Consider the following 13,776-nt stretch of genomic DNA (forward strand, 5'->3'; position numbering starts at 1 on the left):
AAAACAAACAAACAAAAACACAGCCAGTGTTTTTGTTGGTAAATCTTTGACCCTATAAACAAGATATACTGACAGGATATTCAGTTGAATCTAATTAATCATTAGATGCTATTGTGAAGAAATAACGAGTGTTTTTGACTTCACTTGTTAATGGTCATAATGTTATGCCTGACAGATATATGTATGTCTAAGGCAGTGTTTCTCAATTCCAGTCCTCACGCCCCCCGCCCTGCATGTTTTAGGTGTTTCCCTTCTGCTACACACCTGGATTGAATCTGTAGGTGATTAACAGGGTTGTGCAGCACTTGCAATCATTTGAATCAGCTGTTCTGGAATAGAGGCACATCTAAAACATGCAGAGCATGGGGGCCTGAGGACTGGAATTGAGAAGCACTGAGGTGATAAATTGTATTACTATTATGAAAAAAAGTTGCACTAAAATCGTAATTGCTGTTATTGTGAAAGGGCAAAACGGAAGTTTGCAGCAGAGACACGGATTGATGTAGCGGCGTCACATGATATCCTATTCCGCATAATCAGAGAAATAACACAACTACAATGGCTACGCGCAGGTATCCTGCCGGGGATTTTATCTAACATTTTATTGATAAACGATGGAAGTTTGTGCATCAGTGAGTAGGCCAAACACGCTCTGTGTTTTTTAACTTATTGTGTTTATGACCGAAGCACTTGTCTGTTTTGCTATGTAGCTACTGAACTTGCATTTGAAGCGGCTGACAATCAGGACGCGTCAATTCTACAGGTTTTTTTTTATTTTTATTTTTTATCAATCGCAAGCATTTATTTACAAACTCTGAGTTGTCCTGACAAAATACAGCGATTTTTCCGTCCCTAAATTTATCCGGGTTACTTTTTAAAGTTTGAGTCGACCTAAGCGAGCATTTGTTTTTGTTCGCAATGACGGAGCGGACTCCTCTCCTGAACTACCGCCTTGTCGCCAGCGTCAATGAGTCCGAGCTGCGGTCTGCTCCTGCCAGCCGGGACCCGGAGGAGCTCCCGGGAAGCCCACGGCATAAGTCCTCACCGAAGGGGCAGCCCAAGAAGCTGTCGGTGTTCTTCGGTGTGGTGGTTCCCACTCTGCTGTCGATGTTCAGCGTAGTGGTCTTCCTCAGAATAGGTGAGTGGTGGCAGCAGAAATCAATGCACTCAATTTCACTTTCTGTACAAGTAGTATGCACCGAAGCACAGTCACAGTTTATATATTTTACTACTCCTGTGGTTTTTTTGTAGTAGTTTTGGGAATCATTTTAGGGTTAAGCAATTAGAATTTCCATTTAGCACACCTCGTTTCTGTATTCTGTTTGTGGTTCTTTCTAAAATTCAAAATGACTTTCTCTTTTTGTGTTAAAGGGAGCTGTTAAGCAAATATTTAAACATAGTTAAAAAGTCAGTCTTTAAGGTTAAATGCAAACAGAATATCTCTAATTATTGTGTATTTATATGTAAAAACAAATGCTGCTTTGCAAATAGTGCACTATGCTACAGCTTCCTTCATTTTTGCAATTGTGCTCTGTCATGGCGCACAATTATTTTGTTAGAAAATGTGGAGTAGCCTACTCGCATTTAACCCAGAAAAGGAATTAGAACAAACTTGGAATCCAAAGACTTTAGTTTATTAGTCACCCTTTAGCTTATATTTTAGAAACTGTAGAGTACTCACTATTTAGATGCAGAGAGACTCTGATTATTGCAACCCAGAAAAGGAATTAGAACAGGGGATACTGACTTATTCTTATCTACCAATCCTGAACAGGAGTATCTAGTTTATTTACCTTGGATCAACATTATTAGCCTTTTCTTCTTTTGCTCTTTCTTTTGATTAGTTATTTTGTTTGTATTTCCTTTTAAATCCCGTAAAGCACTTTGTATTGCCTTGTTGCTGAAAATGTGCTATATAAATAAAATTACCTTTTACCTTTACAAAATGATCATTTCACAGCAATAAATGAAAATTTAAAATTTATAGTCATTTTATTCCTAATCTGTTAAGGGTGATGAATTAACATTTGTTTTTGTAAACAAAACGAGAAACAAATTGCAACAATATTTGCTGCATGTTTATAGATAGAGGCAATATCTATCTATAAATCAGAACAATTTAATCTGTCCAGAGTTTATTTAGCTTTAAAAAAAATTAATCCGACTACACACCTTTGGTTCACTAATCAGTCAAATAAAAAAAATAAAATAAAAATTATCTGATTCCAATGTTGGGCTGCATATGGGTAAGTTTCTTTCTTAGAGCAGTATTTTGTGAATCTCTTACTGTGTGCAGTAACATATTTACAGCCAAAAGGCTGATGAATTTTAGAGGTCCTTTTGTTGTCAGTGCTGTAATTCAGAAAAATATGATGCTACGCTTTTTAGGCCATACTAACTATTATTAGTATCGCTAAAATCTTATCTATACATTACTTTCCCATACCCTTATATGGAAATTCTTTGTATGTTCCATCTGTAGTATGTGTTTCACACAGGAAGCTCACCGGAGGTGCACTGCCTCCAATTTCAAATTCTCACCTAATAATAATCATTGACGTCTGTGTAAATAATGAAAACATGTCAATGGTTTAAGAGTTCATAAAACACTCTTTCCTTATTAAACTGCCATGACATTTAAGACTTAAGACTTTTTGCCTCCCTCAGACTAGATGTGCTCCTAGCCTTCAAGTTCAACTGACCAGTATTTGAAATGGCAGCACTAACAGCTAGTTAAAAGATTAACTACTTAATCATTTAAAGAAACCTCACTTAAAAAAAATTCTGAATTGTCCATTTAAACTACAGCTTTTGAAAGTTCACTAATAATTCAGCAGCAAACGGAGACTGTCTTGACTTTATGCTGTGAAAATGACACTCATAACTTGGGTTTAGGTTTTGGTACAGTGAGGAATTCATGTCTGATTGTAATCAATGAGATATATAAGTTCTCCTTTTTCACTAATATGACTAAACTAGAAATTATTCAAGCCCATGAAATCCATGCTGCTGCAGAGAACACAGTTGAATTTGCAGAACAACAAATCAACTTTTCATAACCAACTTCATCTTCTCTCTTCACTTTTCACTTCTGCTTTTCTTTCTGATTTTTTTGTTTCCTATGAGTTTTAACTCTCTTTCAGTATTCTCATCTCCCAGTTCCCCTCCCAGTTCCCCTCCTGGTCTCGTGAGATGTCAGCTGTTAAGCAATGGATACTCGGAGAAAAAACACACACACACACCACCCTGACTCGCATGGGCATATGTAGCTGCTGGTTGAAGACTTTAGACGTTGTAATCTCAAGTTAAAGTGTAAGACTGCACAGGAACTGTGAGTGGTTTCAGTGGGGATGTGAAACTACTGTAACTTTAACGGTTTGACAAAGTGTCTCTTGTCCTGACCTGGATATCTTTAGGCTATACCACCAGAACATGCAGATGCTTCGCAAGTTGAGTTTATTTCAATTGAGCTTGAAGTTTCAGCTCTTAAAGGAACAAAGTGAATTTTGTTTTCTAGTGAGACTTGGGTTTGTGTCACAGTGGACATGACTGATGGCAGAAACATGCTGATAGTTGCTGATCAAAGATAAATGAGTAGCGTTAAGGGTCTCAGTGGAGGAACGGTGCGATAATGTGGATAATTTGTTTGTTTGCGATGCAGTTCAAAGTGAATGATGTGACGTTCACCTCGATGAGATTCACAGCATTAATCAATAGGACAAATTTTACAAATATTTCAATTTGGAAAAGTACAAGACAGACCTGGCCGCTTTAGGTTTATTTACGTCCGCTGATCATTTGGGTATTTTAGCCTATATCTTATCTACCGTATTTTTTGGATTATAAGCCACCACTTTTTTCCTACGCTTTGAACCATGCGGCTTATAGCCCGGTGCAGCTTTTCTGTGGATTTTTCTTCAACTGCCAGGGGGCTCTTTAGCAGGAAGTGAATCTTTGGAAGTCAAACTTGAAAATTAAAGAGGAAAGTGCTGATTTTTATTTAGAACAAGCACATGCTAGCAGTAGACACGACGGAGAAATGTTTTCAAACTCATACGCCCTCCCAGGTGGAAACCACACAAAGAAGTTCATATGATATGGAGTGAAAATAGTCTCAAAATATCTGTGCGTGTGTAAAAGTATCTCTGTGTGTGTGTGTGTAACGCACAGATACACAGTTTACAAATCCAGTGTGTAATACTGGATTTGTAAACTTTAAAAATGAAATAAACCTTCTCCTACGCCTACAAATGTTGAAAAAGTATGCAATTGATTATTGTGACAGGCCTATGTGTGAACATTAGACTAAATTTTTAAATATGTCGAGAAGTCAACATTGATAAAGTACCTTTCAGTTTGTTCTGGTGAATAAAATCTTGCAGCAGATGATGTTCCTGCTGGTCCTGCAGACGACTTTCCTGCAGGAGAACATTGTTCTCATGAAGAAGATTTGAGTATTATTCTATCAAATATCTAAACATGAAAAAAAAGTAGAAAAAACTGCCTAATACATTCACCTAAAGCTTACTTCCTGGGCAAGTTGAGCATTAATTAAACAACCAGCCAAGAGATCCACAGTAACTCTGAATGAGCTGCCAAGAGCCACAACTCAGATGGGAGACTACTCTACCTTCAATACTGCTGAAGCAGCAAAATACAGTTTCAGTGATAGTGACTAACGGCCATAATCTCCTGAACATGATTTCTGACTTCGACATCATAAAACTAGATCAACCTGGGTTAAAGTTAAGACTAGACTATCAAGCTGTGCTGAGTGTGACACTAAAAATATACTGACTTAGCTGCGAACAGCTAAAGTAGCATAGCCCTCTGCTGCGTCTTTGTGGAAAACTGGGAATGGTGGAGATACCAGTGGCTTACAGCCCAGTGCGACTTGTATATGTACGTTTCCAGTTTTTTAAAAACAGGCAATTGAAAATACAGTAATTGTTTTGTTTTTTTAAGTGTAGTTGAGGCACTAACTCCTTGTTCTTCTAAAGAGATCTCAAATTGGTTTTATGTTCCAGATAGCAATATATCTACATTACAAACATGATTGTATGATGTCAGTCCTATTTGACTGAAAAAAATCAACATTTAAAAAACCAAGAAAAAATTGATATCTGAACATTTCTACCACAGATGATCAATCACCATTCCTTGGAACTTTCCATGAGAACAATTTCCAGTGTATTTGGGTTTTTCCACCAAACATAATGGTTTTTATAAGAAGGTTTACATATCTGTAGAGTTACCTTGGTACAGTGGCCTTATGTGACTGTTAATGGTTTATTAGGTAATTGGTAGTTATATTATTCTCTTTTTTTATTTATTTCAGTATTCCTACAAGCAAACATCACCAGTCTTATTTATTGATGCTGTTCTTAACAACAAGCAGTATTTACAAATGCGACACAATGGCTAACAGCCAATCTCTGATCGGAACCAGGAATGCTGGATAACTGGAATATCAGTTCAAGTCTAAAACTTAAAAATTCTGGGCCGTTCATTTCAAAGCGTATTCTGCCTCACCAGCTGGTTGGTGGATCAGTTTATTGTGAGTTGACTAAAATACTTTCCCAGCTATTTAAAACCTGGAACGCACAGACAATAGGCAGACTGACCAGACCATCTGGTAGATTGATACAACCAGCTGGTTTGACCTGTAGAGAACAGGCTTTCAGCTGACATAGTACTGTATCCTACTGATTCCCACATTCTCAATTGATTAAATTAAATTATGCAATCAGCTAAAATAAACTGCATGACTGTTGGTCTCCACCTCTCCAAAAATCAACTTAGTTCCCAAAAAAACTGAAATAAATTTTTGCTGCAGGCAAATCTATGATCAGCAATATCTTCAAACTAAACCTTTAATCAATACAAATGTGGTCGCTTAAGATGACATAGGCACAAAGAAATGATAAGAAAACATTAGCACCAGTTTAGCACTGGAACTAATTCAGCTGAGTCATCTAACTTGAACGGCAGAAGTATGGTCACAATGTACACAGACAATGCAGAAGCTGGAATCATTCCCAGCATGTGACATTCCAGTTTCACTTTTACAGAAAATGAAATGTTTTGGTGAGTCATTTAAACTGAAAGCTGTGTGATTTTTCTTATATTTCCACTTTTAAATTCTTTGAAAACTGTTTGAAATGTTATCTAGAATTAAAAACCATGGACAGACATCTGTTGAACAAGTAGATTTTGTGTGATACGTTAGCTAATTGTACTTTCATGACGCCTTAAAAAAACCCACATCCTCTTTTATGCTGGCATTTCCCAGGAATCTTTTAATTATCAACCTCTTTCCACTCAGCTCCAGTTTATGGTTCTTCTTTCACCCAGGCACCAATCTCAGTTTAATTTTCTTGTTCCTGATTTTTATTATTTTCTTTCAGGGTTTGTGGTGGGACAGGCTGGATTGTACGAAAGTATTCTCATGTTTGTGGTGGCCTACTTCATCATCTCCATGACTGTTCTGTCAGTGTGTGCCATCTCCACCAATGGAGCGTTGGACGCTGGAGGAGCCTATTGTATCCTGTTCACACAAACAAGCATCATCATATGACCATCTGCATGTGACAATCAGTGTAGTGCCATTATCACTGTCAACAGTCGAGGTATACAGAAAATCAGGGTCTCTGTTTCAAACAAGTGCTGTCTGTCACACACTACATTTCCAACCACTGGAAAAGTATAAATCGGATTTATTTCAAGTTAGCTTTGCTTTAATGTTCTGTGACAGTCAGCTTGACTACTTCAGCCACAGCTGAGGGTAAAGTACCAAGCTGGAAAAAATATAAAAAAACAGAAATTATCCTTTTTTTAGTATCTGAGTAGCAAACCAGTGAGATTGCTTTTCACAGTTTGAGAGTATAATCGGTCACTGCTGCTTAAGTCACACAAAAATAACTTTTGATGTTATTTGACATACATGCTTAGACACGCTCGCTTTCAGATATTGTTATGCAGTATTAAGTTTGGACTGTTTGCAACATTTTACAACTTTTCAACAACGTACATTTACAAATCTTGTTTTAGTCAGATTTGCATGTATAGATGCTTGACAAGACGGAAATCTCCAAGTGTGTCTCTTTAAATTGAAAGTCAAAATTAGACTTGTAATTTGCTTTAGCATAAAACCAAGGGAAGGAAACGCATGATTTAGTATAAAAGTTGTGAATTCAGGTTTTGCAAAACATCAAAATACAATAAGTAAATTTATACTTCAGTTCATAGAAAAAAAACAAAAACAAATTGGTTTACTATGATCTGGTTATTATTGCTAATGTTGACCAATAGCTTTTCGCATTTTGAGTATATTTGGCAAGCCAAGCTTACCCCTTTCAAACGTTGCAAATGTTTCACATCAGTTCATGAGTTTGTTTTAAATGCCAAGTACTTTGCCTTAACTCGAAGCACAGACATGATCAGCCGAGCTCTGGGTCCTGAGTTTGGTGGCAGCATCGGCATCATGTTCTTCTTTGCTAACGTGTGCGGCAGCGCCCTCTATGTGCTGGGTCTGGTTGAAGCAATGATGGGCACCTTTGGAATACCAGAAGGTAAATTGAGGATTTCTTGATTTGTGTATTTTATCTGTACCATGTCCTGCCAAAGTATTAAAAGTTCTTACTTTAACAATGAAGACTCTATAAACAGTTATCCTCCAAAAAAAGGGCTGGTTGAGACCAAAGCACCAGACTGAAGACTGTTATCATCCAGTTTTGTAAGAAAGAGATGGAGAAATGAGAACACCGATAAATCATGCATATGGAAATTATTACGTTTGTTTTAATTTATTATGCAACTAATTGAGTTATTGCTTTTAGTGACAGTCCTACCACAGGTGAAAGACTGTGGAAAACATGAGGCAGAAACTATCTGGGATTTGTTTTGTTATACCATTGTCTATCAAATCAAAGCTTCCTAGTCATTACATTGCCTCTTATGTTTCATTTTAGATCCAACCGTGGTTCCTAATTCACACCAGGTCCTGCCGTCAGGTTACTGGTGGTCCCTGCTGTATGGCACCGCTGTCCTCTTGCTGTGCCTTATAGTATGCCTGGTCGGAGCCCACATCTATGCTAAGGCCACTTTCGTCATCTTCTTGGTGGTCATCATTGTTCTGATCATGATCTTTGTGAGCTTCTTTGTTGTGCAACCTAAAATGGTCACATTGCCAAGCCCCTTCAAGCCATCCAACGGGACGAGCCCTGCGTATCCCACCACAGCTAATTTTACTGGATTAAAGCTGGAAACACTGCTGGGAAATCTGAAGGGTAAGATTGAGTGACTAGAATAGAAAGTCTTGATTTTTTTTTTTTTTTTTTTTTTCTTCTGCTAAGTATTTTATTAGAATTGCAACAATCAGAGATTTTGTGACCACTTTCAAATCAATGATTTTTATAAAGTGCTGAGTTGCTAATATAAATTTTTGACAATTATGGTATTCCTCATATATTTTTCACTTTAAATATATATTTATAAGTGATCAGTTGCCAATGGGTGTTACACAGCTCTGTAATTAAACAAGATTTCTCTAAAACTTTGAAATATATAAAGTTTTTTTCTGACAAAATGGAGATTCCTGTTGGTAAAGCCTAAAGTCAGCTATTTCCAGTTGGATTTTTAGATGCATCTCTAATTATTACTTAAAGTTTTGGATCGAGCCTGTTCTTTTTATGTATCATGATGGCAGCAGATGTTCTTGTGAAACAAGGGAAAAGGAAGTGAGGGTTTGTTCACACAGTAGCTTCATATGCTCTGGGACCATCAGCTTGTTTGTGGGTTTAAAGATGGAGTTTTACTAATGTTGACATCTGATGAGTGGCAGTACATATGACCATTAATCACAGAAGCTTCAAGATATCTTCTAAAACATTTTAAAGCCATTTTTGTTTTAATGTGGCCTGTGTTCTTTATTTCATAAGGTGCAACTTCTAAGTTCATTAAATCAATGTTTTCCTCTTTTAAACTGAGCCTGCTGTCCACCGGCTATATATGTACACCAGAGCAGGAATAATGAATATTATGGGCTTAATACCTCATTAACTCTGATGATTATTGGCAGCCGTTTCAACTTCTATGATCTGAACTGGTTTTTCCCCTGCAGACCAGGCAGGAAAGAGTAGAAGGCGTTTCGCCTACACTTCCTGGAAGATCACGACATATTTAACTCATGTTTGAGTGATGTAGAGCATGTTCTTTGGATTCTAATTCCTACGAGACGAACAGTCAGCTTGAGAGGATTTAATTTCAAGCACATGATTACTGAGCTAATTGCTTGTAACTCAGGCCTGTACTCATGAAAACTATTTACACACATATACAATAAGCCTGATTAATTTTACTGGCTGTTTACAGAAGCAATGCATACACATTACTATTTTATGGTTTCAGTGAGCATTGTGAAATGTATCATGTTTATTGAAATCCTGTACTTTTAGAGAGAACTAGTTAGCTAAATGTAAAGAAGATTAAGGGTGAAAATGAATCAAAAATGCACACAAAAGGACTGAATTAATTAAAATCTAAGCCATTGAGCTAAGATCAGCCTCATCAGAGTGAGTAATAATATCAAAACATTTGGTCACACACAAATGAAAGAACAGAATATATTCCTATATAAACCTTTGTGGGTGTGAAATTAGTTTTTTACCTGTAAAACTTAATTGCTGATACTGTACTCGACAGAAACCTTTGAAGAGGGTTACTTGTTCAGAGGCTTGCAGAGATTTAAGTTTTGTATCTGGAGGGTTGCAGAGTTTATACCAAGTTAAACTTACTGATGATGATGATAGAGGCAGAACTATAGTGACTTACTGGTATTTCTTCCAGCTGGCTATGTTGAAGACTACACCACTGGGAAGATGATGTCTTTCGCCACTGTATTTGCTGTGATGTTCAACGGCTGCACCGGCATCATGGCAGGCTCTAATATGTCAGGTAGGTTTGGTCATGTTTTAGCCTGATTATCTGTGAAGGAATCAGTCATCTACAAAAATAAGACCACTTTCATTTCTAATAGAATTATCTTTAATAATAAAGGCTATTTCCATTTTATCCTAGAGGATTGACAAACAAAAATGAATCTAATCAAAGATGAACAATACTTGCATTTTTTTATCCCCCTTATTGCAAAATATTTCTGAACACAAAAGCAGATTATAACCTTAGTCATCGTTGAATGGGCCACATCACTGTCAAAACAATCACTTGGTCAGTTAAGGTTGATGTAGATGGCCTCATATTTGGCGCTAGAACATTATGAAATATTCTTGATTGACAATCAATCGACCCTCCACTATGTCTGAATAAGGATGGAATAATATTATTTTCCTTCCATATCTTAATTTATTTTCCACATTCCATTTTTTTCTGCTTATTTTTATTCAATATCAGGTTTAACAGGTGGAAATGCATATGTATTCATAAGCTTGATGTAAATAATTTAAACAATTTAATGGAAAAACACATTAAATGAAATAAAATTTGATAGCTGTCAGTTTTTTTTAATAAGTGTTTTCTGTAAAGGTAGCACGTGTTTAAGGAAAATATTAAGAACTTGTTCCACTTTACTCATTTTCAGGATGTTGCTTCTGTGTTTTTGTCTCTTTCGTCCCCAAAGTTTTTGCTGATCAGCTGTTGGTTTTTACACAGCTGCCTTTATATTCTAACAAAGCATTCCCAAATACACCTAGCTTTATCATTTACATATTAGTATTTATTTCTGCCACTGTTTGAGTTGGCAGAAAAAGTGTTACAATAAATTCAGTCCAGGTGTATTTTACTTTTGCTGGTCTTTGCAGAGTGAGGGGTTGATATGATGGGTTAAGAGTTTGCTTTTCTGGTGGTTCCACATCATTTAACAGAGTGTTTATTCAACTTCATAAACTAACATTTTGCTTTTGACATAATTATTAATGACCTGTGTTATAGCAGGGTTTTACTTTTACTGTAAACGTTGTTGTAATGCTTGGGAAAACTTGACGTTGCTTGACTAAATTCATAAGTTGTACAATATTTCCCATTATACACTGGATTCCATTGTAATTGTTAGATTCTCCCCACATTGTCTGTATCATGGAAATCACAAGCCTCTATTATGTTCAAACATGTTGATGTTCACCATGAACAAACATCTCCATCAAAGACACTGTTCAGGACGTCTTGTGGTGTCCATGCCCTGACCTCAAGGGGGAAGTTCCTGGGAGGTTGGATGATGTCTTAAAACTCTTCTACTTGTAAACTATGTCTTTGTTGAATTATGAACTCCAAATAGCTTAAACCCATTTCCTGATTAAATTACACCACTAACTGTTGATTGGCATTGTTTTAACACACCTGAATTTTTCAGGCGAGCAAACTCTGTCACTGCTGACCTAGTAATTTGTTCATTACATTAGCAGTCTAACCTCTTACTGAGGTAAGGATGGAATAGGTTTGTCAAAAATATTTCCCAGAACGATGCCATGCTCTGCTGTTCACCTGAATTTATATCCACCAAATTGTAGGAACTGATGAGGACCAGATTAGGTTTTTGCATTCAGATACGTAGATATTTTGAATAGAACAGGATGTACTTCTTATTTAACATGACTACATTTTAAATCCACCAGGTGACCTGAAGAATCCCAGCTTCTCTATCCCTCGTGGCACCATCACCGCCGTCATCTTCACCTACATCATCTACAATCTGCTGTGCCTTATGGTGGCCTGCTCCTGTGACCGGTTTGTAACATAGAGTTTTTTCATCCCCATCTATTTTTCCAATATTCCTTACTTTTAGTGCTATTGATGTAATACACGCCTTATTTTAAAAGCAAAGCATAAACATTGAATGCTCCTAAAATTGGCCATATAGCAACACATTCAAGACAGCTAATTAAAGCTGTGAGTATTAACGCATGGTTGTAGTAATAGATGTTAGCATATTGTGTAGAAGAAATCAAATGCTCGGAGCCTGTCAGATAATGCAGGCAAAGTTAATTTTGTGCTTCATCAAACAGAACTGAAACCTCTGAAAGAGGAATCCCATTTCAAACAGATCTTTGCCATCTGAGTGTATACCGATAATCCATGTGGGACGCTTTTGCTCATTCTTAAAGCTAGATGCTGGGAAAAACTGGAAATGATCTGATCTGTTAATTAATGGGTTTTACCATGGCTACAAAGAACTCCTTCTTTGGACAATTTTGTGGCAAAAAGCTTCAACTACCTTGGCTATTGTGACCAGTAAATTAATTTACCAGATAAAATAATTTTGTTGTTTGAAATAACTTGACACTCAAACACTTAGAACTAAAATTAGAGGTAGTTTGAAATTTTCCATAGTAGTAGTCAAAATGGCATTAATAAATGCCAGGGGTTATAATATGGTAACTGCAATATTTATGCAAAGTGCAATATGAATAATAATTTTTTTTAATTTTAAATTACAAGAATTGGAACGTTTTAAAAAAAAAATTTGACAAATACTGCGAAACCATCATAATAATATTTCTACATTATTATGAGGTTGTCATATCTTGAGAATTAGATACTACATCATGCATATACAGATTATGTCCTGGTTTCTAACATTTTATGTTGGAGTATTTAAAATGAACACTAATATTACTAAAAATGTGTGAAGACTCGTCTGTAACCTGTTTACTTCAGTGGCAAGTTTTGTACTTTAATTGAAACCTTTTAAAATGTTCTTAGACAAATGTATATGAAATTTTGTCTGTGTCGCACAAGTGCATAGGCCGAATCATAACCTGGCCCACAGTTTTTGATGCATTAAATTTTTTAATTGAGGGCTAATAGCCAGAATGAGGATGATTGGTTTGCAATAAAAGCTCATGTTAGTGTTAGGTCTACCAAGTCTCTAGAACTGTTAGAGCCAGTGTTCTGGCAGGTCTATTTACGACCTTAAAAATGTTAAGTTTCCGTGGGGGTTCTCGCTTCTGGGAACTAGAACAGTGAACAAAACGCCTTCTGATCAGCAGTTTTTACAAAGTAATTAACTAATTCAGGACCATAATGACAGGAGTATATCCAAAATAGAAAAAAAAGTCATGATGTAACAGTGTTGGTTTTTATGAACCAGTCTTTAAGAACTGTTGAGAAAACAGTTGCCTGCTACTCTGCAAAACTATTCAAAGTGTCTGAGTGATGCCTTAATCAAGCTGTGGTTGGGAGCTTCGTATTATTTGAGCATTCAACTGTTAAAGATTTAACCTCTTCCAATCGGTTTCTCAGTTTACTGTGGGGTTGCATCTTCACCTTGCTCTTAAGAGTAGGACTGATAAGTGTTTGAGTCCTTGAAGAGGCAGTTATTTACTTTTTTTTTTCTCTGTTTCTAACCATCTCTCTCTGGCTGTCAGCTTCAGAGTGCCAGAGTTTGGTATTGATGTAGCTCTAAAAGCGAATGTTGCCAAGGTGCTAAACTGACATGACCAGGCTATAAAAGAGCATTGGAGATCAATATGGCCATCATTTACCCTGCTGCACCGTCCTCCCTGCATCTACCTGCCACATTCGCTCCGAGATAAGAAAATTCTCTAAACATGGCCTCTCTCCCTCAAGGATGACTTGCATACATTCATACCTTTTGAACCGCTTCACATTTTATCAAAATACATCTACAAATATTATGTTTGATATTATAGGGGATTTTATGTATGATTTTATGTTTTATCTTTGTGTCTTATAAACAAAAAGGCTGGCAAACTATGCAGTATTATGTAGATATACATACCTCCGCAAAATACTAAGTAGGTT

At 36.6% G+C, this 13,776-nt stretch overlaps 1 protein-coding gene across 4 annotated transcripts in view; it reads left to right on the forward strand.

Annotated features, from left to right (window-relative positions):
* The first annotated feature begins 380 nt into the window (after positions 1–380).
* zgc:153039 (uncharacterized protein LOC767698 homolog) overlaps positions 381–13,776 on the forward strand; it is a 60,040-nt gene continuing 46,644 nt past the window's right edge. The window contains exons 1-7 of one of the 4 annotated variants that reach the window (XM_044119521.1): positions 381–398; positions 963–1,138; positions 6,408–6,542; positions 7,434–7,571; positions 7,971–8,288; positions 9,847–9,954; positions 11,628–11,739. In XM_044119521.1, coding sequence (XP_043975456.1) covers positions 1,108–1,138; positions 6,408–6,542; positions 7,434–7,571; positions 7,971–8,288; positions 9,847–9,954; positions 11,628–11,739 — 842 coding nt within the window. In that variant the 5' untranslated portion in view covers positions 381–398; positions 963–1,107. Of the gene's footprint in view, positions 399–431; positions 1,139–6,407; positions 6,543–7,433; positions 7,572–7,970; positions 8,289–9,846; positions 9,955–11,627; positions 11,740–13,776 lie in introns of those variants that run through there. The other 3 variants (XM_044119519.1, XM_044119520.1, XM_044119518.1) reach the window with 3 other exon arrangements.

The sequence above is a fragment of the Gambusia affinis genome, linkage group LG06, assembly GCF_019740435.1.
Source record: "Gambusia affinis linkage group LG06, SWU_Gaff_1.0, whole genome shotgun sequence".
Lineage (NCBI taxonomy): Eukaryota > Metazoa > Chordata > Actinopteri > Cyprinodontiformes > Poeciliidae > Gambusia > Gambusia affinis.